Below are 24,985 nucleotides of genomic sequence, written 5' to 3' on the forward strand. Positions count from 1 at the left end.
AAGGGAAAGGGGCTGAGGAGGGGGAAAGGGGCTGAGGAGGGGGGAAAGGGGCTGAGGAGGGGGGAAAGGGGCTGAGGAGGGGGGAAAGGGGCTGAGGAGGGGTGAAGGGGCTGAGGAAGGGAAAGGGGCTGAGGAGGGGGAAAGGGGCTGAGGAGGGGGGAAAGGGGCTGAGGAGGGGGGGAAGGGGCTTAGGAGGGGGAAGGGGCTGGGGAGAGGGCTTGTTGAGACTGTCAGTGACCCAAAGGACCTGGGCTTTTTAGTGGGAAGCTCTTGGACTGAATGCTGTGTATCTTCCAGGAGGATATATTTGCGGCATGGCTTGGCGAATTTAAACCGGGGCACCTTTCTCTATTTCTTTTGTTCTGAATATGTACATTTAAAGGAAAACAAGAAGGTGCCGAACAACAGGGTGATCTGAGAAATCATGGCCAGATTCCGCAGGAAGACTTGCATCGCCCTATCTCTCTTCACAATCTTCATTTTCGGCACCATGATGGGTTTGAAGACGCTGAAAGCGGCCGATGGCTTGGGGGACCCCGGCCCCGGACTCCAGCGGCTGGCCCCCGCCGAGCGAGTGGACAGCCGGCGGCCCATCTCGGCCAAGGCCATCCTGATGCTGCCCCCCACCGTGACCCGGGCGAACGCCGCCCGCCTGGCCGGCTACCCTCCCGCCAACCGCGACCTCCACATCTTCTACTACGTCTGGTACGGAAACCCCCGCTCCGACGGCAGGTTCGCGCACTGGGACCACCCGCTGGTGCCTCACTGGGACCCCAAGGTGGCGGCGAGTTACCCGAGAGGCCGGCACAGCCCTCCCGAGGACATTGGCTCCAGCTTTTACCCCGAACTGGGAACCTACAGCTCCCGGGACCCCCAGGTCATTGAGGAACACATGAGGCAACTTCGATCTGCAGCTGTGGGTAAGGAGTCTAACAGCTTTTAAAGTGAAAAAAATATTAATTCCGAGCCAGTATTTTAACAAGGCATTTGTAAGTGAAGCCAAGCTAAATCCTTGAACAAAAAGTGCCAGCATATGCGTGCAGTTTTAAAGATGCATAATTGTATAAGTTTGGTGCATTGTCTTTCATCTATCCTTGAACAATCTTTCTCCACTGAATTATATTCTCTGCTGCCCTCACTGCCCGTCCCGTAGAGTGGCCAGTCCACTTTCAGCTTTGTGGATAGCACAATTGCTTCACAGCTCCAGGGTCCCAGGTTCGATTCCGGCTTGGGTCACTGTCTGTGCGGAGTCTGCACATCCTCCCCGTGTCTGCGTGGGTTTCCTCCGGGTGCTCCGGTTTCCTCCCACAGTCCAAAGATGTGCAGGTTAGGTGGATTGGCCATGATAAATTGCCCTTAGTGTCCCAAATTGCCCTTAGTGTTGGGTGGGGTTACTGGGTTATGGGGATAGGGTGGAGGTGTTGACCTTGGGTAGGGTGCTCTTTCCAAGAGCCGGTGCAGACTCAATGGGCCAAATGGCCTCCTTCTGCACTGTAAATTCTATGATAATCTATGTCCATCATGGGTCTTCCTTGTGCACGTTTTCAGGTGTTTTGTCTGGCATTGCCTCTTTCCCCCACCCCCAACCATTATCCCCTCCTGTTCGCATCACATGTCCAAAATATGTGAGCTTCCTTGCTATCAGGTGGCACGGTAGCACAGTGGTTAGCACTGCTGTCTCAGGGACCCGGGTTCAACTCCAGCCTTGGGTCACTGTCCGCGCGGAGTCTGCACGTTCTCCCCGTATCTTTGTGGGCTTCCTCCGGGTGCTCCGGTTTCCTCCCACGGTTCAAAGATGTGCAGGTTAGGCAGATTGGCCATGCTCAAATTAGCCCTTAATATCCAAAGATTGGGTGGGTTACCGGGATGGGGTGGGTGGGAGGTGTGCCTGGGTGGTGTGCTCTTTCAGAGTGTTGGTGCAGACTCGATGGGCTGAATGGCCTACTTCTGTACTGTATGAATTCTATGATCACTGCCTCAAACAAGTTGCTCTTAACACCAGCTCTCTCTCGAGCATCCACTCATTTGCTTGGCCATCCATAACATACCTAATATCTATCTGAGTCCTTTCATTTCAGATGCTCTTTTTCGAGCCTTGCCTATTGTATTGTATGTGTATTATGCATTTAATATCAATGTGGGTATACACACATGCTGCATATAATGACACATGATAATAGCTACAGAGAAACATCACCTAGGTTTAACCCTCTATCACTATATTTTAAACTATATTCCTGTTGTGTGCCAAAGACACATAATCAGGGGTCTTGTTACAGATTTTGATCACAAATGTGGAAATTAAAGTCTCTCAACAATGAGATTAGTTTCACTACTTCTGAAGAAGTGTAAAGGTCAGACACAAAGGGGGGAATTTTCTGGCCGTTCTCACCAACGGGATCTTCCGATTCTGTCGATGGCGAACGCGCGCCGTGGGTTTCTGACATTGGGGGGGGGAGCGGATTCAATGGGAAATCCCATTGACAGCAACAGGGCCAGAGGATCCCGCCGCAGGTCAATGGTGGGCCACCTCCCTCTGCCGAGAAACACGCCACGGGGGCGTATGGAAAATCACCCCCTCCCCCAAAGGTTTTTCAAGTAAAAATAGAAAATGCTGGACTTCCTCAAGCAGGTCAAGTAGCATGTGTGGTGTGGGAGGCAGAACTAATGGGTGGAATTCTCTGCCCCCCACACGTATTTTCCAGTGGCGGAGACAGCTCACCATTGGAAGTTGATGGGTTTCCTCCGGGTACCCCGGTTTCCTCCCACGGTTCATTGATGTGCAGATTAGGCAGATTGGCCATGTTAAAATTGCCCCTTAGTGTCCAAAGGTCGGGTGGGTTACCGGGATGGGACGGGTGGGAAGTGTGCTTGGGAACCTGCTGCGGAGAAGATCACCAAGAAGTTCCACCGGCGGGAAGGGCTAGAATATTCCTCCCAATATTTCAGATAATTCAGACTTTTTATCAGTACTGAGGAAAGTGAGAAATGTAATAGGTTTTAAGTAAGCGAAAGTTGGGGTGTGGAAAAAGAACAAACGGGAAGGTTTGCAATAGGGTGGAAGACAGCAGAGGTTAAATGATAAAAGAGTTGATGGTGAAAGGTCAAAGGGAGTGGTAAGGGAACAAGTAATGAAACAAAAGACATCTCTAGAGGAGGTGCGAATGGCAGAATGGTGTACAGCTTCAGTCCGAAAGCAAAACAGGGAACAATGAGACTAAAACCAAAACCTGAAGAGAAAGGAAACAAAATGGGGGAGGGTAAAGATTATAGCCACAGTATTGAGTTTAGAACGTCATACAGACTGTCTAATTGAAAGATGAGATGCTGTTCTCCTAAGTTTACATTATGCTTCACTGGAATATTGCAAGAGGCTGAGAACAGAGCGGCAAGCATGACAGCAGGGTGGAAAAGTTATTATGAGAGGCAGCCGGAAGCTCAAGGTTATACTTGCAGACTGAACGGAGGTGTTCTGCAAAACGGTTAGCCAATCTGTGTTCAGTCTCCCACTTGTAGAGCAGACTGCATTGTGAACAGCAAGTACTGCGTATAAAATTAAAAGAACTGCACACAAATTGCTATTTCACCTGGAAGGAATTTTCAGAACCTTGGAAAGGAAGGGGAGAAAAGTAAAGTAGCAGATTTTAATCTTTGCACTTGCACGTGAAGAACGGACAGGAGATCGGGGTGACTGAGAAATTGACCTGAGCATCATGAAGGGAACTGTCCCTTTTGAATGCTAAAAGGAGAGGAGAGAGCAAGACATGCCTTGGTGAGTGGCATTATGCTGCAGGTGGTAATAGTGAAGGGTGATCCACTATTGCCACCTCTAGCATGTGGCAGGTGGGGTGAAAGGTAAGGACAAGGGGAACACGATCATGATTTGAGGAGGGAGGGGATGGGGTAACAGCAGTTGTGCAGGAAATAGAACAGACGTGTTTGAGGCCTGGTCAATTTTGAAGGTGGGAGTCCCATTGACCAAACAGGAGTGGGCCCTTCCTTAACAGTGTCCACCTTCAGCCTTCTGTACTCAATGTTGTGTTCAACAATTTCGGACTCTGATCTCTGCCCCCATTTTGTTTCCTTTTCGTCTGCAGTTTTGGGTTTCAACTGTTTGATTTTGCTTTCAGAGGGAAGGTATTCCGCATTCTGCCATTCACGTCTCGTCTCGATATTCCAATTGTCTCTTTACTTGTTCCATTGCCTTTTGCCCTGCACCACCAACCCTTTTGTTATTTAATCTCTCCTGTCGTCCACCCAATCACAGATCTTCCACTTTGTTCAATTCCTCCCAACCCTTCCACTCGCTTAAAACCGATTGGGCTGGATTCTCTGTCGGCGGGATCCTCTGTTTTCCTAGCAGCGCACTCCACGACTAGGGATTTCCTGACAGTGTGGGGGTGCCGACATTGGGAAACCCCATTGGCTGGCTGGCAGGACGGAGGATCCTGCTGCCGGTGGGGGCGTGCATCATCGGAAAATGGATGCGGCGGGACGGAGAATCCCACCAATTTTGTTTCTCATTTTTTCCCGTTCCGATTGAAGGTCATTTGATCTCGCTCCACAGATGCTGCCTGACCTGCTGGGTATTTCCAGCATTTCCTGTTTTTGTTTCAGATTTCTAGCATCCACAGTATTTGCTTTAGTACCATGGTTTTTCAGAAATGCATGGAGTGAAATTCTTAAGCAATCCAATATTCATTTTGGAAATGTCATGATATATTGATTTGAAACAGAATTTATAGCTGATGACTCAACAATAGTAGATGTGGGATCAAGGTTACAATTCTGCAAATGGTTGGAGCATTCAAGGAAGGCTGCAGTATGAAACTCGTAAGCAGACACTGTGCTTGCTGAACGTGAAATTGCTTAAAACCTGTACCAAAATAGAGATCTCCAGTTCCAAAGGAGAATCACAATGGACTCAAAACATAAAGCTTGTTTTGCCACAGATGCTGCCAGGCCTGCTGAGTTTTCCCAGTGTTTTCCGTTTTTATTTCAGACCTCCAGCATTCGCAGTATTTCGCTTTTACTGCAGAACTATTTGTATCCTTTCAATTGTGCCATTAATTCCTGATAACTATTTAAAAAACACAAGAGTATCAGGGCCTCACAATGAAAGGGAACGTTGAGTGAAAGGCTGCAGCCAGTAACTGACAGAGGGGAGCTTGGTGAGGAGGAGAAGACAAGATATGTTAATATGGAGTGCAAGCATCCGCCATCAAGCCTTTAGGTGACACTAAATCTTGCTGAACCTTGATCAAACAACAGTTGGATTTGTAAATCACAACCCAAGAAAAATGGCATGATAAAAGTTAGATGAAAACATCCATTACTCTACAAATGAGGAAACCAGCAAATATAATAATTTCAACTTTTGAGGAGTGAGGATTTGATACTGGATGTAACAATGACTTGCTACAATCCTAAATGAAATGTGACTTATAAAGAAATTCTGATTTTTGATGCGTGTAGAAAATGGGATCAGGATGTGCCAGAAGGACAGACTGTCAAACCCACAAACTGACAGAATCACAATTTGTGGTGTTCAAGATAATTGTCTGAGAAAAGAGCTGTCAATGAAACACGGTCTGAGCTTATCAGGAGTTGTGAACTGAAAAAGAAACCTTTAATGCTACAATTTGTAAAATGATCAATAAACAGTAAAACAAGGGCTCAAAAATGCTACCCACTTTGGGGGAATGAGCTCAGAGAAAATTGTGTGGATGGTATAGAAAGCAACATAGATCCAAGGGTTGGATCAAGAAAAGGACTAAATACTAAAGCATAATTATTTTTGCAAGACAATTGTAGTTACCAACTGTCTGTCTGGACTAGCTTGACTAGCATTGCGCTGGTCAAGGAGACACAGCCTGAGTGAGTGAGACACAGACAGAGTGAAAATTTGGTAATTTGGTGCAGTGAGGTAACCAGGAAAGGTAAGTGGTTAATCTAATTGTGCTGTTTTTCAGTTAAAAGTGCAGTGTAGATTAGTGTCTGATTGGCTGAAGCTGCCCCCACCCTAATTGCTGAGAGGCAGTTATCTGGCAGTCACCTGAGGCCTGTTAAGGGGCACAAAGGTACACATTGTATTCTTCTCTTTGAGGTTTTAGTGTGAGTCATCCTAAAGTCTGTATAAAAGACAGACAGAAAGCGCACTTAGTGGGCATTGCGCTGGTCAAGAAGACACAGCCTTAGTGAGTGAGACACAGACAGAGTGAGAATTTGGTAATTTGGTGCAGTGAGGTAACCAGGAAAGGTAAGTGGTTCATCTAATTGTGCTGTTTTTCAGTTAAAAGTGCAGTGTAGATTAGTGTCTGATTGGCTGAAGCTGCCCCCACCCTAATTGCTGAGAGGCAGTTATCTGGCAGTCACCTGACGCCTGTTAAGGGGCACAAAGGTACACATTGTATTCTTCTCTTTGACGTTTTAGTGTGAGTCATCCAAACGTCTGTATAAAAGACAGACAGAAAGCGCACTTAGTAAGCATTGTGCTGGTCAAGGAGACACAGCCTGAGAGAGTGAGACACAGACAGAGTGAGAATTTGGTAATTTGGTGCAGTGAGGTAACCAGGAAAGGTAAGTGGTTAATCTAATTGTGCTGTTTTTCAGTTAAAAGTGCAGTGTAGATTAGTGTCTGATTGGCTGAAGCTGCCACCACCCTAATTGCTGAGAGGCAGTTATCTGGCAGTCACCTGAGGCCTGTTAAGGGGCACAAAGGTATACATTGTATTCTTCTCTTTGAAGTTTTAGTGTGAGTCATCCTAAAGTCTGTATAAAAGACAGACAGAAAGTGCACTTAGTAAGCATTGCGCTGGTCCAGGAGACACAGCCTGAGAGAGTGAGACACAGACAGAGTGAGAATTTGGTAATTTGGTGCAGTGAGGTAACCAGGAAAGGTAAGTGGTTCATCTAATTGTGCTGTTTTTCAGTTAAAAGTGCAGTGTAGATTAGTGTCTGATTGGCTGAAGCTGCCCCCACCCTAATTGCTGAGAGGCAGTTATCTGGCAGTCACCTGAGGCCTGTTAAGGGGCACAAAGGTACACATTGTATTCTTCTCTTTGAAGTTTTAGTGTGAGTCATCCTAAAGTCTGTATAAAACATAGACAGAAAGTGCACTTAGTAAGCATTGCGCTGGTCAAGGAGACACAGCCTGAGTGAGTGAGACACAGATTGAGTGAGAATTTGGTAATTTGGTGCAGTGAGGTAATTCGGTGAAGAGTGGGAGTAGGTGCTTTTTCCCAACTGTTTTGTTCTCTCTCTTTCTTCGGGCCTAATATTCGGAGCTGTTCGGAGGAGGTGGAGCAGTCTCTGTGAGTATAAAAACCTAACGGTAACTTCCTGTTTTCCAGTTTTGTTTTGTTTTCCAAAAGTGATGTCAGAGGGAAGCTGTGATCTGATTGTTTGATAGCAAATCTGCCCCAAATTTAAAAAAAAACACAGCTAAACTCGTAAAGTTAAATTAAACTACTTTTTTTTTAATAAATATTTTATTGAAAATTTTTGGTCAACCAACACAGTACATTGTGCATCCTTTACACAATATTATAACAACACAAATAACAATGACCTATTTTATAAACAAAAAATGAATAAATAATAAATAACAAAAATGAAAACTAACCCTAATTGGCAACTGCCTTATCACAAGTAACACTCTCCAAAAATATAATTTAACAGTCCAATATATAATTATCTGTCGCAACGACCTATACATATTATACAGTATATATTAACAACCCTGAGAGTCCTTCTGGTTCCTCCTCCCCCCCCCCCCCCTCCCCCCCCCCCCCCCCCCCCCCCCGCTCCTGGGCTGCTGCCTTCTTTTTTCCATTCCATCTATCTTTCTGCGAGGTATTCGACGAACGGTTCCCACCGCCTGGTGAACCCTTGAGCCGACCCCCTTAGAACGAACTTAATCCGCTCTAGCTTTATAAACCCTGCCATGTCATTTATCCAGGTCTCCACCCCCGGGGGCTTGGCTTCTTTCCACATTAACAATATTCTACGCCGGGCTACTAGGGACGCAAAGGCCAAAACATCGGCCTCTCTCGCCTCCTGCACTCCCGGCTCTTGTGCAACCCCAAATATAGCCAACCCCCAGCTTGGTTCGACCCGGACCCCCACTACTTTTGAAAGCACCTTTGTCACCCCCATCCAAAACCCCTGTAGTGCCGGGCATGACCAAAACATATGGGTATGATTCGCTGGGCTTCTCGAGCACCTCGCACACCTATCCTCCACCCCAAAAAATTTACTGAGCCGTGCTCCAGTCATATGCGCCCTGTGTAATACCTTAAACTGAATCAGGCTTAGCCTGGCACACGAGGACGACGAGTTTACCCTGCTTAGGGCATCTGCCCACAGCCCCTACTCGATCTCCTCCCCCAGCTCTTCTTCCCATTTCCCTTTTAGTTCATCTACCATAGTCTCCCCTTCGTCCCTCATTTCCCTATATATATCTGACACCTTACCATCCCCCACCCATGTCTTTGAGATCACTCTGTCCTGCACCTCTTGTGTCGGGAGCTGCGGGAATTCCCTCACCTGTTGCCTCGCAAAAGCCCTCAGTTGCATATACCTGAATGCATTCCCTTGGGGCAACCCATATTTCTCGGTCAGCGCTCCCAGACTCGCAAACTTCCCATCCACAAACAGATCTTCCAGTTGCGTTATTCCTGCTCTTTACCACATTCCATATCCCCCATCCATTCCCCCGGGGCAAACCTATGGATGTTTCTTATCGGGGACCCCCCCCAAGGCTCCAGTCTTTCCCCTATGCCGTCTCCACTGTCCCCAAATCTTCAGTGTAGCCACCACCACCGGGCTTGTGGTGTAGTTCCTCGGTGAGAACGGCAATGGGGCTGTCACCATAGCCTGTAGGCTAGTCCCCCTACAGGACGACCTCTCTAATCTCTTCCACGCCGCTCCCTCCTCCTCTCCCATCCACTTACTCACCATTGAAATATTAGCGGCCCAATAATACACACTTAGGCTCGGTAGTGCCAGCCCCCCCCTATCCCTGCTACGCTGTAAGAATCCCTTCCTCACTCTCGGGGTCTTCCCGGCCCACACAAAACCCATGATGCTCTTTTCAATCCTTTTAAAAAAAGCCCTCGTGATCACCACCGGGAGGCACTGAAACACAACGAGGAATCTCGGGAGGACCACCATCTTAACCGCCTGCACCCTCCCTGCCAGTGACAGGGATACCATATCCCATCTCTTAAAATCCTCCTCAATTTGTTCCACCAACCGCGTTAAATTTAACCGATGCAATGTGCCCCAATTCTTGGCTATCTGGATCCCCAGGTAACGAAAGTCCCCTGTTACCTTCCTCAACGGTAGGTCCTCTATTTCTCTACTCTGCTCCCCTGGATGCACCACAAACAACTCACTTTTCCCCATGTTCAATTTATACCCTGAAAAATCCCCAAACTCCCCAAGTATCCGCATTATTTCTGGCATCCCCTCCGCCGGGTCTGCCACGTATAGTAGCAAATCGTCCGCATACAAAGATACCCGGTGTTCTTCTCCTCCTCTAAGTACTCCCCTCCACTTCTTGGAACCCCTCAACGCTATCGCCAGGGGCTCAATCGCCAGTGCAAACAATAATGGGGACAGAGGACATCCCTGCCTTGTCCCTCTATGGAGCCGAAAATATGCAGATCCCCGTCCATTCGTGACCACGCTCGCCATCGGGGCCCTATACAACAGCTGCACCCATCTAACATACCCCTCTCCAAAACCAAATCTCCTCAACACCTCCCACAAATAATCCCACTCCACTCTATCAAATGCTTTCTCGGCATCCATCGCCACTACTATCTCCGTTTCCCCCTCTGGTGGGGCCATCATCATTACCCCTAACAGCCTCCGTATATTCGTGTTCAGCTGTCTCCTCTTCACAAACCCAGTTTGGTCCTCGTGGACCACCCCCGGGACACATTCCTCTATTCTCATTGCCATTACCTTGGCCAGGATCTTGGCATCTACATTTAGGAGGGAAATAGGTCTATAGGACCCGCATTGTAGCGGGTCCTTTTCCTTCTTTAAGAGAAGCGATATCGTTGCTTCAGACATAGTCGGGGGCAGTTGTCCCCTTTCCTTTGCCTCATTAAAGGTCCTCGTCAATACCGGGGCGAGCAAGTCCACATATTTTCTATAGAATTCGACTGGGAATCCATCCGGTCCCGGGGCCTTTCCCGCCTGCATGCTCCTAATTCCTTTCACCACTTCTTCTACCTCGATCTGTGCTCCCAGTCCCACCCTTTCCTGCTTTTCCACCTTGGGAAATTCCAGCCGATCCAAGAAGCCCATCATTCTCTCCCTCCCATCCGGGGGTTGAGCTTCATATAATTTTTTATAAAATGTCTTGAACACTCCATTCACTCTCTCCGCTCCCCGCTCCATCTCTCCTTCCTCATCCCTCACTCCCCCTATTTCCCTCGCTGCTCCCCTTTTCCTCAATTGATGGGCCAGCAACCTGCTCGCCTTCTTCCCATACTCATACTGTACACCCTGTGCCTTCCTCCACTGTGCTTCTGCAGTACCCGTTGTCAGCAAGTCAAATTCTACATGTAGCCTTTGCCTTTCCCTGTACAGTCCCTCCTCCGGTGCCTCCGCATATTGCCTGTCCACCCTCAGAAGTTCTTGCAGCAACCGCTCCCGTTCCCTACTCTCCTGCTCTCCTTTATGTGCCCTTATTGATATCAGCTCCCCTCTAACCACTGCCTTCAGTGCCTCCCAGACCACTCCCACCTGGACCTCCCCATTATCATTGAGTTCCAAGTATTTTTCAATGCACCCCCTCACCCTTAGACACACCCCCTCATCTGCCATTAGTCCCATGTCCATTCTCCAGGGTGGGCGCCCTCCTGTTTCCTCCCCTATCTCCAAGTCTACCCAGTGTGGAGCGTGATCCGAAATGGCTATAGCCGTATACTCCGTTCCCCTCACCTTCGGGATCAACGCCCTTCCCAGCACAAAAAAGTCTATTCGCGAGTAGACTTTATGGACATAGGAGAAAAACGAGAACTCCTTACTCCTAGGTCTGCTAAATCTCCACGGGTCTACACCTCCCATCTGCTCCATAAAATCTTTAAGTACCTTGGCTGCTGCCGGCCTCCTTCCAGTCCTGGACTTCGACCTATCCAGCCCTGGTTCCCACACCGTATTAAAATCTCCCCCCATTATCAGCTTTCCCATCTCTAGGTCCAGAATGCGTCCTAGCATCGGCCTCAGAAAATTGGCATCATCCCAGTTCGGGGCATATACGTTTACCAAAACCACCGTCTCCCCCTGTAGTTTGCCACTCACCATCACGTATCTGCCCCCGTTATCCGCCACTATAGTCTTTGCCTCGAACATTACCCGCTTCCCCACTAATATAGCCACCCCCCTGTTTTTCGCATCTAGCCCTGAATGGAACACCTGCCCCACCCATCCTTTGCGTAGCCTAACCTGGTCTATCAGTTTCAGGTGCGTTTCCTGTAACATAACCACATCTGCCTTAAGTTTCTTAAGGTGTGCGAGTACCCGTGCCCTCTTTATCGGCCCGTTCAGCCCTCTCACGTTCCACGTGATCAGCCGGGTTGGGGGGCTTCCTACACCCCCCCCCTTGTCGATTAGCCATCACCTTTTTCCAGCTCCTCACCCGGTTCCCACGCAGCTGTATCTCCCCCAGGCGGTGCCCCCCCCCGCCCATCCCCTCCCATACCAGCTCCCCGCTCTCCCCAGTAGCAGCAACCCAGTAATTCCCCCCTCCCACCCCCCCCCCGCTAGATCCCCCGCTAGCGTAATTACTCCCCCCATGTTGCTCCCAGAAGTCAGCAAACTCTGGCCGACCTCGGCTTCCCCCCGTGACCTCGGCTCGCACCGTGCGACGCCCCCTCCTTCCTGCTTCTCTATTCCCGCCATGATTATCATAGCGCGGGAACCAAGCCCGCGCTTCTCCCTTGGCCCCGCCCCCAATGGCCAACGCCCCATCTCCTCCACCTCCCCTCCTCCCCCCATCACCACCTGTGGAAGAGAGAAAAGTTACCACATCGCAGGATTAGTACATAAAACTCCTCTTTCCCCCCTTTTTAATCCCCCTCTTTGCCCCCCACATTCGCCCCACCACTTTGTTCAAACGTTCTTTTTAATAACCCGCTCATTCCAGTTTTTCTTCCACAATAAAAGTCCACACTTCATCCGCCGTCTCAAAGTAGTGGTGCCTCCCTCAATATGTGACCCACAGTCTTGCCGGTTGCAGCATTCCAAATTTTATCTTCTTTTTATGAAGCACCGCCTTGGCCCGATTAAAGCTCGCCCTCCTTCTCGCCACCTCCGCACTCCAGTCTTGATAAACGCGGATCACCGCGTTCTCCCATTTACTGCTCCGAGTTTTCTTTGCCCATCTAAGGACCATTTCTCTATCCTTAAAACGGAGGAATCTCACCACTATGGCTCTGGGAATTTCTCCTGCTCTCGGCCATCGCGCCATCACTCAGTATGCTCCCTCCACCTCCAACGGACCCGCTGGGGCCTCCACTCCCATTAACGAGTGCAGCATCGTGCTCACATATGCCCCGACGTCCGCTCCCTCCACACCTTCAGGAAGACCAAGAATCCTCAGGTTGTTCCTCCTTGCGTTGTTCTCCAGTGCCTCCAACCTTTCCACACATCCTTTCTGATGTGCCTCATGCGTCTCCGTCTTCACCACGAGGCCCTGCATGTCGTCCTCATTCTCGGCTGCCTTTGCCTTCACGACCCGAAGATCCCGCTCCTGGGTCTTTTGTTCCTCCTTTAGCCCTTCGATCGCCTGTAGTATCGGGGCCAACAGCTCTTTCTTCATTTCCTTTTTGAGCTCTTCCACACAGCATTTCAAGAACTCTTGTTGTTCAGGGCCCCATGTTAAACTGCCACCTTCCGACGCCATCTTGGTTTTTGCTTGCCTTCCTTGCCGCTGTTCTAAAGGATCCACTGCAATCCGGCCACTTTCTCCTCCTTTTTTCATCCGTATCCAGGGGGGATTCCCTTCTGGTTTACCGCACAGTGTTTTTAGCCGTCAAAATTGCCGTTGGGGCTCCTATCAAGAGCCCAAAAGTCCGTTTCCCCGGGAGCTGCCGAAACGTGCGACTCAGCTGGTCATCGCCGCACCCGGAAGTCCTCTAAATTAAACTAATTAATGAATTAGTGATGGCTGGTCAGGTGATGTGCTTGAGCTGCTTGATGTGGGAGCTGGCAGATCCCATTGCGAGCTGCAGCGACCACATCTGCAGTAAGTGTTGGCTACTCGAAGAGCTCCGGCTCAGAGTTGATGAGCTGGAGTCTGAGCTTCAAACACTGAGGCACATCCGGGAGGGGGAGATTTACCTGGACACTGTGTTTCAGGAGGCAGTCACACCTGTCAGAGTAAGTAGTTTAAATCCTGCCAGTGGCCAGGGACAGCGGGGTGTGACTGCAAGTGAGGCAGGTAAAGGGAACCAGCAGTCAGGAACTCAGGAGCCTCAGCCCTTGACCCTGTCCAACAGGTATGAGGCACTTGCTCCCTGTGTGGATGGCGAACAGGGCTGCAGGAAGGATGAGTCAGCTGACCAAGGCACCATGGTTCAGCAGGCCATTCAAGGGGAGGGAGTAAATAGGCAAGTTGTAGTTGTAGGGGATTCTATTATCAGGGGGATAGATAGTATCCTTTGTGAGCAAGATAAAGAGTCCCGCATGGTATGTTGCCTGCCCAGTGCTAGGGTGCGGGACATCTCTGACCGGCTTGAAAGGATACTGGAGAGGGAGGGGGAGGATCCAGTTGTTGTGGTCCATGTCGGTACCAACAACATAGGCAAGTCTAGAAAAGAGGACCTGTTTAGAGATTATAAAGAGCTAGGATTCAAATTAAAAAACAGGTCCCCAAGGGTCATAATCTCCGGATCACTGCCCGAGCCACGTGCAAATTGGCATAGGGAGACAAGAATAAGGGAAGTTAACACGTGGCTGAAACAGTGGTGTGGGAAGGAGGGGTTCCTTTTCATGGGACACTGGCATCAGTTTTGGGACAGGGGGGACCTATACCGTTGGGATGGTCTCCACCTGAACTGAGCTGGGACCAGTGTTCTGGCGAAAAGAGTAAATAGGGTGGTCAATAGGACTTTAAACTAGAGATTGGGGGGGAAGGGAAAATCAGGGAACCAAGAGGTGAAGTAATCAGTGGGAAGTGTAGCTGCTTAGGAATACAAAAAAGCACGAAAAGACAGAACTCAGGAGAGGTTACGATAGGCCCCATCCCACAAAATATGACACAGTGTATGGAAAGGCTCAGTAAACCAAGGTCCACCACACTAAGAAAACAAAAAGGGACGGTCAATAGAGAATTAAAGGTGCTATATTTAAATGCACGCAGTGTACAGAACAAAGTAGATGAGCTTGTGGCCCAGATTGTGACTGGCAGGTTGACGTGGTAGGCATCACAGCGATGTGGTTGCAGGGGGTTCAGGACTGGCATTTAAACATCCAGGGATTCACAACCTATCGAAAAGACAGAGAGGTGGGCAGAGGGGGCGGGGTTGCCTTGCTAATTAGGAATGAAATTAAATCAATAGCACTAAACGACATCGGGTCAGATGATGTGGAGTCTGTGTGGGTAGAGTTGAGGAACCACAAAGGCAAAAAAACCATAATGGGAGTTATGTACAGGCCTCCTAACAGTGGTCAGGACCAGGGGCACAAAATGCACCACGAAATAGAAAGTGCATGTCAGAAAGGCAAGGTCACAGTGATCATGGGGGACTTCAATATGCAGGTGGACTGGGTAAATAATGCTGCCAGTGGACCCAAGGAAAGGGAATTCATTGAATGTTTACAGGAGGGCTTTTTGGAACAGCTTGTGATGGAGCCCACGACATTCTGGACTTAGTGTTATGTAATGAGCCAGACTTGATTAAAGATCTTAAAGTAAGGGAACACTTAGGAGGCAGTGATCATAATATGGTAGAATTCAATCTCCAATTTGAAAGAAAGAAGGTAGAATCAGATGTAAAGATGTTACAGTTAAATAAAGGTAACTACAGGGGCATGAGGGAGGAACTGACGAAAATCGACTGGAAGCAGAGCACAGTGGGAAAGACAGTAGAACAGCAATGGCAGGAGTTTCTGGTAGTAATTGAGGACACAGTACAGAGGTTCATCCCAAAGAAAAGAAAGGTTATCAGAGGGGGGATTAGGCAGCCATGGCTGACAAAGGAAGTTAGGGAATGCATCAAAGCAAAAGAGAAAGCCTATAATGTGGCAAAGAGTAGTGGGAAGTCAGAAGATTGTGAAGGCTACAAAAACAAACAGAGGATAACAAAGAGAGAAATAAGGAAAGAGAGGATCAATTATGAAGGTAGGCTAGCCAGTAACATTAGGAATGATAGTAAACGTTTTTTTAAATACATTAAAAACAAAGGGGAGGCAAAAGTAGACATTGGGCCGCTCCAAAATGATGCTGGTAATCTAGTGATGGGAGACAAGGAAATAGCTGAGGAACTAAATAAGTACTTTGCATCAGTCTTCACAGTAGAAGACATGAGTAATATCCCAACAATTCAGGAGAGTCAGGGGGCAGAGTTGAATATGGTAGCCATCACAAAGGAGAAAGTGCTAGAGAAACTAAGAGGTCTAAAAATTGATAAATCTCCAGGCCCAGATGGGCTACATCCTAGAGTTCTAAAGGAGATAGCTGAAGAAATAGTGGAGGCGTTAGTTATGATCTTTCAAAAGTCACTGGAGACAGGGAAAGTCCCAGAGGATTGGAAAATCGCTGTTGTAACCCCCCTGTTCAAGAAGGGAACAAGGAAAAAGATGGAAAATTATAGGCCAATTAGCCTAACCTCGGATGTTGGCAAGATTCTAGAATCCATTGTTAAGGATGAGATTTCTAAATTCTTGGAAGTGCAGGGTCGGATTAGGACAAGTCAGCATGGATTTAGTAAGGGGAGGTCGTGCCTGACAAACCTGTTAGAGTTCTTTGAAGAGATAACAAATAGGTTAGACCAAGGAGAGCCAATGGATGTTATCTATCTTGACTTCCAAAAGGCCTTTGATAAGGTGCCTCACGGGAGACTGCTGAGTAAAATAAGGGCCCATGGTATTCGAGGCAAGGTACTAACATGGATTGACGACTGGCTGTCAGGCAGAAGGCAGAGAGTTGGGATAAAAGGTTCTTTTTCGGAATGGCAACCGGTGACGAGTGGTGTCCCGCAGGGTTCAGTGTTGGGGCCACAGCTGTTCTCTTTATATATTAACGATCTAGATGACGGGACTGGGGGCATTCTGGCTAAGTTTGCCGATGATACAAAGATAGGTGGAGGGGCAGGTAGTATGGAGGAGGTGGGGAGGCTGCAGAAACATTTAGACAGTTTAGGAGAGTGGTCCAAGAAATGGCTGATGAAATTCAACGTGGGCAAGTGCGAGGTCTTGCACTTTGGAAAAAAGAATAGAGACATGGACTATTTTCTAAACGGTGACAAAATTCATAATGCTGAAGTGCAAAGGGACTTGGGAGTCCTAGTCCAGGATTCTCTAAAGGTAAACTTGCAGGTTGAGTCCATAATTAAGAAAGCAAATGCAATGTTGTCATTTATCCCAAGAGGCTTGGAATATAAAAGCAGGGATGTACTTCTGAAGCTTTATAAAGCATTAGATAGGCCCCATTTAGAATACTGTGAGCAATTTTGGGCCCCACATCTCAGGATTGACATACTGGCACTGGAGCGGGTCCAGCGGAGATTCACACGGATGATCCCAGGAATGGTAGGCCTAACATACGATGAACGTCTGAGGATCCTGGGATTATATTCATTGGAGTTGAGGAGGTTGAGGGGAGATCTAATAGAAACTTACAAGATAATAAATGGCTTAGATAGGGTGGACGTAGGGAAGTTGTTTCCATTAGCAGGGGAGACTAGGACCCAGGGGCACATCCTTAGAATAAAAGGGAGTCATTTTAGAACAGAGATGAGGAGAAATTTCTTCAGCCAGAGAGTGGTGGGTCTGTGGAATTCATTGCACAGAGGGCGGTGGAGACCGGGGACGTTGAGTGTCTTTAAGACAGAAGTTGATAAATTCTTGATTTCTCGAGGAATTAAGAGCTATGGAGAGAGAGCGGGTAAATGGAGTTGAAATCAGCCATGATTGAATGGTGGAGTGGACTCGATGGGCCGAATGGCCTTACTTCCGCTCCTACGTCTTATGGCCTTATGGTCTTATGGACTAACAAGCGAACCATTAATAAGACGTGGAAGTAATACTGATGGCTGGCTGGATGTGATTGGCATCCTGGATGTGATGGTTTGGTTTGTGTGCGCTAAATATGTTGTTTAAAGAAGATTGAATTGTAGATTCATACAATACAGAAGAAGACCATTTGGCCCAACATGCCTGTGCCAGCTTTTCAAAGGGTTCGTCAATGGGAATGTCTTCTTCCCCTTTTCCCTTTCAAGCATATTTGGACCCTGGACCCTCAATGCTTTTGGAACTTCTTTCGCATGCCAATTCCAAAGGGGCTGTTTAGCACAGGGCTAAATCGCTGGCTTTGAAGGAAGGCCAGCAGCACGGCTCAATTCCCGTAACAGCCTCCCCAAACAGGTGCCGGAATGTGGCGACTAGGGGCTTTTCACAGTAACTTCATTTGAAGCCTACTTGTGACAATAAGTGATTTTCATTTCATTTTTCCACATACTATTCCACGACCCCACAATAATAAACATGGGTTCAAAGTAATTTCAAACCAGCTTTGATTTCCAATTCAAGTCAAAGTCCCAAAGTTTATCCTGTTGTCTTTTTACTCTGGTGCCCTCTTATGACATCGTCACCACTTCCTTGTGCAATATGCATCAACTGAACTTCCCAAAATAAATTGGAAATGTGCTTTGAAATATGCTTGAAAGGGATAAGATGGTGGAGACAGGCTAATTGGCTCTTCAGCCATTGCTGTGACTGCTGATTGGGAACCTGTAAATTTGAAAAATGGAACGTGCAGACTTGCAACATTTTTTGGCTGGAGCAGATGGAATCATGCAGAAAGAGGCCATTCGGCCCATCGAGCCTGCACTGGCCCTTGGAAAGAGCACCCCACTAAAGCTCGCGTCTCCACCCTATCCCCGCAACCCTGCCCAACCTTTTGGACACGAGGGGCAACTTAGCATGGCCAATCCACCTAACCTGCACAAGAGAATTTGTGAAAAGAAATATGAGTTTTTCTGTGATGGGCCACTAAAGCCCTTCACTGAAACTTATCAGTGGAACTTCTCCACTTAAAATGCTGCTGACCCTATCCTTGCCACCTTTTAGCTGGTCTGCATTGAACAGCTGTTGAAAACCGACTGGCTCTGTGAAAATTTGGAAAGATTCAAAAACAAGCTCCTCATGAATTCCTTAAATGGCCTAATCATTACTGCGGGCCGCCCTCCTTCACGAAATCACCTAGGTTAGGAATGGAGGCCGCAGACCAGCACATAGGACATCAATGCCAGTTTTTGAAGACTTTTAAAATTTTATATGTTTTTATCCATTCATGGGACATGGGTGTCACTGGTTGGGCTAGCATTGCCCATCCCTAATTGCCCTTGAGGAGGCAGTTAAGAGTCACATTACCAGACCAGGTAAGGATGCCAGATTCATTAGTGAACCAGATGGGTTTTTATGACAATTGATTCATGATCATCATAAAACTTTTATTCCAAAGATTTTTATTGAATTCAAATTTCACCATCTGCAGCAGCAGAACTCAAGTCTCCAGAGCATTATCCTGCAGTCTCTGGATTACCAATCCAATGGCAGTACTGCTATGCCACCACCTCTCCACTTCCATTCTGGCCTGCCCCCAGCAACGAAGATCCAGCTGGAGTCCGAACTTGTTGATGTTAATGTTACAATCGTGTCACAGTGAAGTGCTTGCTCTTGTTGAAAGTGAGAGCAATTGTTACTAATTGGGGAAAGGTAAGGGCATTATTCTGAAGTATATGTAAGAGCCTGTTTCCACCTGTGTGGGGAAGGAAAAGGAAGACTTGTGCTTGTGTTCTCTAGGTTTTGTGAATAAACTCTGTTGAGGAAAGACTGTCTCCAGATTCTTCCTTTACTCTGTAAATGAGCAGTGGGTTCTAATAGTTAATAGGCTCCCCAGTATTGTCTGGCTACAGCTCAGAGGAAGGTGGCACATGGGATGGAGTCCACAAGCAGTACCCCAATCTGTGGAGAAGATAGGTTGTTGTAGAAATTTACTTAAGTGTAGCAGTTGAAAGATGAGCAAACAAGAGCCACGGTGCTATGCCCTTTAAGGGGGAGAGCTGATTGGTGGTGATTTAACCTGCAGGTCACTATATCTCAGGCGAGGGGCAAGGTTGAAAAGGCAGGGCCTTCATAAATAACCTCAGCCGGTACAGGAATTGAACCCGTGCTGTTTGCCTCGCTCTGCATCATGAACCAGCTGTCCAGCCACCTGAGCCAAACCGCCCCCTCCCGGTGTGTCATGAATAGTACTGCCCATGGCTCTTGTTTGCTTGTCTTTCAACTGCTGCACTTAATTAATTTTCTGCAACGACCTATATTCTCCACAGATTGGACTTGATTTTTCTTGTTCTGTGATTTACAATCATCAACTGTTACAGCTTAGAAACAATATGCAAAGTCACATAGTGACTTTACTCTACAGTATTTAAATTTAACATTGGAGCCCAGGTGAAAGCATTGCCTCGGCAAGTATACAGTCGGTTACAGAGTTGGCAGACAGTAGATTGGGGCTATGGTAGCATAATTTTATGTTACTGGACTACTAATGGATTAATGATCCAGAAACTTGGATTCAAATCCACCATAACAACTGGGGGAATATAAATACCATTAATTAAATAAGTCTGGAATGAAAAGCTAATCTCAGTTATGGTGATCGTGAGACATCAGGATCATTATAAAAACCCATCAGGTTCACTTGAGGGCAAGAAATCTGAAATCTGCTGACCTTACGCAGTCTGACCTACATGTAACACCAGGTTGACTCTAAACTGCCCTCTGAAACGACAGTAAATGTCTCAGTTGCTTTCAAGAAGGGAGTTCACCAGCACCTTCCCAGCAGCAATTAGGAATGGACAACTCATGTCAATCAAGCAATGTTTTCCCTGGGGCTCAGGCATTTACGTATTCTAATGAATTTCTGGGCTCTCAGCAAACCCTCAGGGAAAACATTACTTTATTGACAGCTCTGGTTCTCTGGTCTCTTCTGTCATTTGCACAATGTTTGTTTACACAAGATAAAGAGGTATCAGTTTCAGTGCTTGCAGTTTCAGCTATTGATACTTTAAGGGGCCTGGATAATTTACATTTGTAATGGCCTAGAGTAAAAAGGAGTTGTTTTTTAAGAAAGTGGAAGGTTACTACTGAATGACATTTTTAAAAAAAACTATTTTATACATACTATTGTCACTACAGGATTCATTAGTTCTATACAGGGTATAGTGAGTGACTGAGCATTAAAGTGCCATAGCTTGGCATGGCAAGGCATTAGGGGTAATAGAGGGTGGTGGGAGCCATACCTTAGCATGCAAGGTCATAGGAGATTGTTGGGAGCATGGGGTGACATGGACAGGCACAGGGAGTGTGTGGGATGTGAGAGCTGAGGGCCTTACTTTTTTCAGAACTTTTTTTTTTGAAAGTATGTTTATTAAGAATTTTTAACAGAATTTTCCACCAGATAAACCCCCCCCCCCACCCCTTCTCCCCCCTCCCCCCCCCCCCCCCCCCCCCCCCCAGCGCCCCGTAACAAAAAAGAAGAAAAAACTTGCATAGCAAGACAGAAACATGACAAATCAATATGATACAGAACTTTGTACATTGGATTCCTCCAGTACACATCAGTTTTCCGGATCGTTTATGTATTTCCTTGCTCAGATGCCCCCCCACCCCCCGAAGAACCCACCTTCCCTATCACTCCCTTTCCCCCCCCCCGCCCCCAGAAAGAGATATCCCCCCCCCCTCCCCCCCCTGCCCTGGGTTGCTGCTGCTGTCGACCGAACTCCGTCTAACGCTCCGCGAGATGGTCTCGGAACAGTTGCCACTGCCTGGAAAACCCCTGCACAGACCCTCTCAAGGCAAACTTTACCCTTTCCAACTTAAGAAACCCTGCCATATCGTTTATCCAGGCTTCCACACTGGGGGGCTTTGCATCCTTCCACACTAACAAGATCCTTCGCCGGGCTACCAGGGACACAAAGGCCAGAATGCCGGCCTCTTTCGCCTCCTGCACTCCCGGCTTGTCCGCTACTCCAAATAGTGCTAGCCCCCAACTTGGCTTGACCTGGAATTTCACCACCTTAGATACTGTTCTCGCAGCTCCCCTCCAGAACCTATCCAGTGCCGGGCATGACCAAAACATACGGACATGGTTCGCCGGGCTTCCTGAGCACCTCCTACATCTGTCCTCCACCCCAAAGAATCTACGCAGCCTCGCCCCCGTCATATGCGCTCTGTGGACAACCTTAAATTGTATCAGGCTAAGCCTGGCACACGAGGAAGAGGAATTAACCCTACTTAGGGCATCAGCCCATAGACCCTCCTCAATCTCCTCCCCCAGCTCCTCTTCCCATTTACCCTTCAGCCCCTCTACCAGAGTCTCCCCCTCTTCTTTCATCTCCTGGTATATCGCCGACACCTTGCCCTCTCCGACCCATACGCCCAAAATCACCCTGTCTTGAATCCCCTGTGACGGGAGCAGCGGGAATTCCCTCAGCTGCCCCTCACAAATGCCCTCACTTGCATGTACTTGAAGGCATTTCCCGGGGTAGTCCAAATTTCTCCTCCAGCGCCCCTAAGCTCGCAAACGTCCCATCGATGAACAGGTCCCCCATTCTTCGAATCCCTGCCCGATGCCAGCTCTGAACCCCCCCCCCCCCCCCGTCCATCCTTCCTGTGACAAACCGGTGGTTATCTCTGATCGGGGACCACACCGAGGCTCCCATCGCACCCCTGTGTCGTCTCCACTGCCCCCAAGATCTTTAGCGTTGCCGCCACCACCGGGCTCGTGGTGTACTTTGTCGGCGAGAGCGGCAGCGGTGCCGTCACCAGCGCCCCCAGGCTCGTTCCTTTGCAGGACGCCACCTCCAGTCTCTTCCATGCCGCCCCCTCTCCCTCCATCACCCACTTACGGGTCATCGCCGCATTGGCTGCCCAATAGTAGCCACTCAGATTCGGCAACGCCAACCCTCTCCTATCTCTGCTACGCTCCAGGAACCCCCTCCTTATCCTCGGGGTCTTACTCGCCCACACAAATCCCATAATGCTCCTGCTTACCCTCTTAAAGAAGGCCTTGGTAATCACAATTGGGAGGCATTGGAATACAAAAAGAAACCTCGGGAGGACCACCATTTTAATCGACTGTACCCTACCCGCTAGCGAGAGTGGCAACATGTCCCACCTTTTAAAGTCCTCCTCCATCTGTTCCACCAGCCGCGTCAAATTAAGTTTGTGCAGTGCCCCCCAGCTCCTAGCTACCTGGATCCCCAAGTATCGAAAGCTCCTTTCCGCCCTCCTCAGCGGTAGGTCGTCTATCCCTCTTCCCTGATCCCCCGGATGCACCACAAAGAGCTCGCTCTTTCCCACATTGAGCTTATAGCCCGAGAAGTCTCCAAACTCCCTTAGGGTCTGCATGACCTCAACCATCCCCTCCACTGGATCCGCCACATACAGCAACAGGTGGTCTGCGTACAGCGATACTCGATGCTCCTCAACCCCTCGCACCAACCCCCTCCAATTCCCCGACTCCCTTAACGCCATGGCCAAAGATTCAATTGCCAGTGCAAACAGCAGGGGGGACAGGGGGCACCCCTGCCTCGACCCTCGGTACAGCCGGAAATACTCCGACCTCCGCCGGTTTGTGACCACACTCGCCACCGGGGCTTTATACAGGAGCTTAACCCAACTAATAAACCCTCCCCCGAACCCAAACCTCTTCAACACCAGAGATACTCCCACTCTACTCGGTCAAAGGCCTTCTCCGCGTCCATAGCTGCCACTATCTCCGCCTCCCCCTCCACCGATGGCATCATAATCACATTCAGCTGCCTCCGCCCTTTGGTATTTAGCTGCCTGCCCTTTACAAACTCCGTCTGGTCCTCGTGAATCACCCCCGGGACACAGTCCTCAATCCTCGTAGCTAACACATTTGCCAGCAACTTGGCGTCTACGTTGAGGAGCGAGATCGGCCTATACGAACCACATTGCAGCAAGTCCTTATCCCGCTTCAGGATCAAAGAGACCATCGCCTCCGACATTGTCGGGGGCAGGGTCCCCCCCTCCCTTGCCTCATTGAAAGTCCTTACCAGCAACGGGGCTAACAGGTCTACATACTTTCTATAGAACTCCACCGGGAACCCATCCGGCCCCGGGGCCTTCCCTGCCTGCATGCTCCCCAGTCCTGTAACCAGCTCCTCTACCCCAATTGGCGCCCCCAAACCAGCCACCTCCTGCTCCTCCACCCTCGGGAACCTCAGTTGGTCCAAGAATCGTCGCATCCCATCTTTTCCCCGTGGGGGCTGGGACCTATACAGCTCCTCGTAGAAGGCCTTGAATGCCTCATTCACTTTCACTGCACTCCGCACCGTAGTTCCCCTTCCATCCTTGACTCCACCTATTTCCCTCTCTGCCATCCTCTTACGGAGCTGATGTGCCAGCATCCGGCTCGCCTTCTCCCCATATTCGTACATCGCCCCCTGTGCCTTTCTCCACTGTGTCTCTGCCTTCCCTGTGGTCAACAGGTCGAACTCCGTTTGGAGACTTCGCCTCTCCCTGAGTAGTCCCTCATCAGGGGCCTCTGCATACCTCCTGTCCACTCTTAAAATGTCCCCCACTAACCTCTCCCTTTCCCTACCCTCTCTCTTCTCTCTATGAGCCCTGATGGAGATTAACTCTCCCCTGACCACCGCCTCCCATACTACTCCCACCTGCACCTCCCCGTTGTCGTTGGCCTCCAGATACCTTTCGATGCACCCCCGCACCCTCCCGCATACTTCCTCATCTGCCAACAGTCCCACATCCACCCGCCACAGCGGGCGTTGGTCCCTCTCCTCCCCCAGCTCTAATTCCACCCAGTGCGGGGCGTGGTCTGAAATGGCTATGGCCGAATTCTCCGTTCCCTCTACTTTCGAGATCAATGCCCTGCCCAGAACAAAAAAATCTATCCAGGAGTAGGCCTTGTGTAAATGGGAGAAAAAAGAGAATTCTCTGGCTAAAGGCCTGGTAAATCTCCACGGATCTACTCCCACCATCTGGTCCATAAACCCCCTGAGCACCTTGGCCGCAGCCGGCCTCTTTCCGGTCCTGGATCTGGAACGATCCAGCGCTGGATCCAGCACCGTGTTGAAGTCCCCCCCCATTATCAAGCTTCCTACCTCCATGTCCAGGATACGCCCCAACATACGTTTCATGAATCCAGCGTCGTCCCAGTTCGGGGCGTATACATTTACCAATACCACCCCCGTCCCCTGCAACCTACCACTCACCATCACGTACCGGCCTCCGTTATCCACCACTATGTTCTTGGCCTCAAACGACACCTGCTTCCCCACCAGTAACCAGCATTGCCACCCCTCTATTCTTTGCATCCAGCCCCGAATGGAACACCTGTCCTCCCCATCCCTTTCTTAACCAGACCTGATCTGCCACCTTCAGATGTGTCTCCTGAAGCATGACCACGTCCGCCTTCAGTCCATTTAAGTGCGCGAACACTCGGGCCCTCTTAATCGGCCCATTTAGGCCTCTCACATTCCACGTGATCAGCCGGATTTGGGGGGGGGGGGGGGGGGTGCTACCACCTCGGCCATTGCAGCAGCAACCCTAGTCTCCCCCCCTCTCCCCCACTCCCCGCTAGATCCAAATCTAGCTCTTTTGCTCCCCCCATTATACTTCCGTAAGTCAGCTGACTCCTGCTGACCCCGCCCCGCCCCCCCCCTGCCTAACCGTTGACCCTCCCCCCGTGTGG

At 49.1% G+C, this 24,985-nt stretch overlaps 1 protein-coding gene across 1 annotated transcript in view; it reads left to right on the forward strand.

Annotated features, from left to right (window-relative positions):
• Positions 1 to 221: 221 nt before the first annotated feature.
• The window catches only part of LOC140418391 (glycoprotein endo-alpha-1,2-mannosidase-like protein), a 92,173-nt gene continuing 67,409 nt past the window's right edge, over positions 222 to 24,985 (forward strand). Inside the window, exon 1 of the mRNA XM_072501872.1 lies at positions 222 to 920. Coding sequence (XP_072357973.1) covers positions 425 to 920 — 496 coding nt within the window. The 5' untranslated portion in view covers positions 222 to 424. The remainder of the gene's footprint in view (positions 921 to 24,985) is intronic.

This window comes from Scyliorhinus torazame, chromosome 1, assembly GCF_047496885.1.
Source record: "Scyliorhinus torazame isolate Kashiwa2021f chromosome 1, sScyTor2.1, whole genome shotgun sequence".
Classification (NCBI taxonomy): domain Eukaryota; kingdom Metazoa; phylum Chordata; class Chondrichthyes; order Carcharhiniformes; family Scyliorhinidae; genus Scyliorhinus; species Scyliorhinus torazame.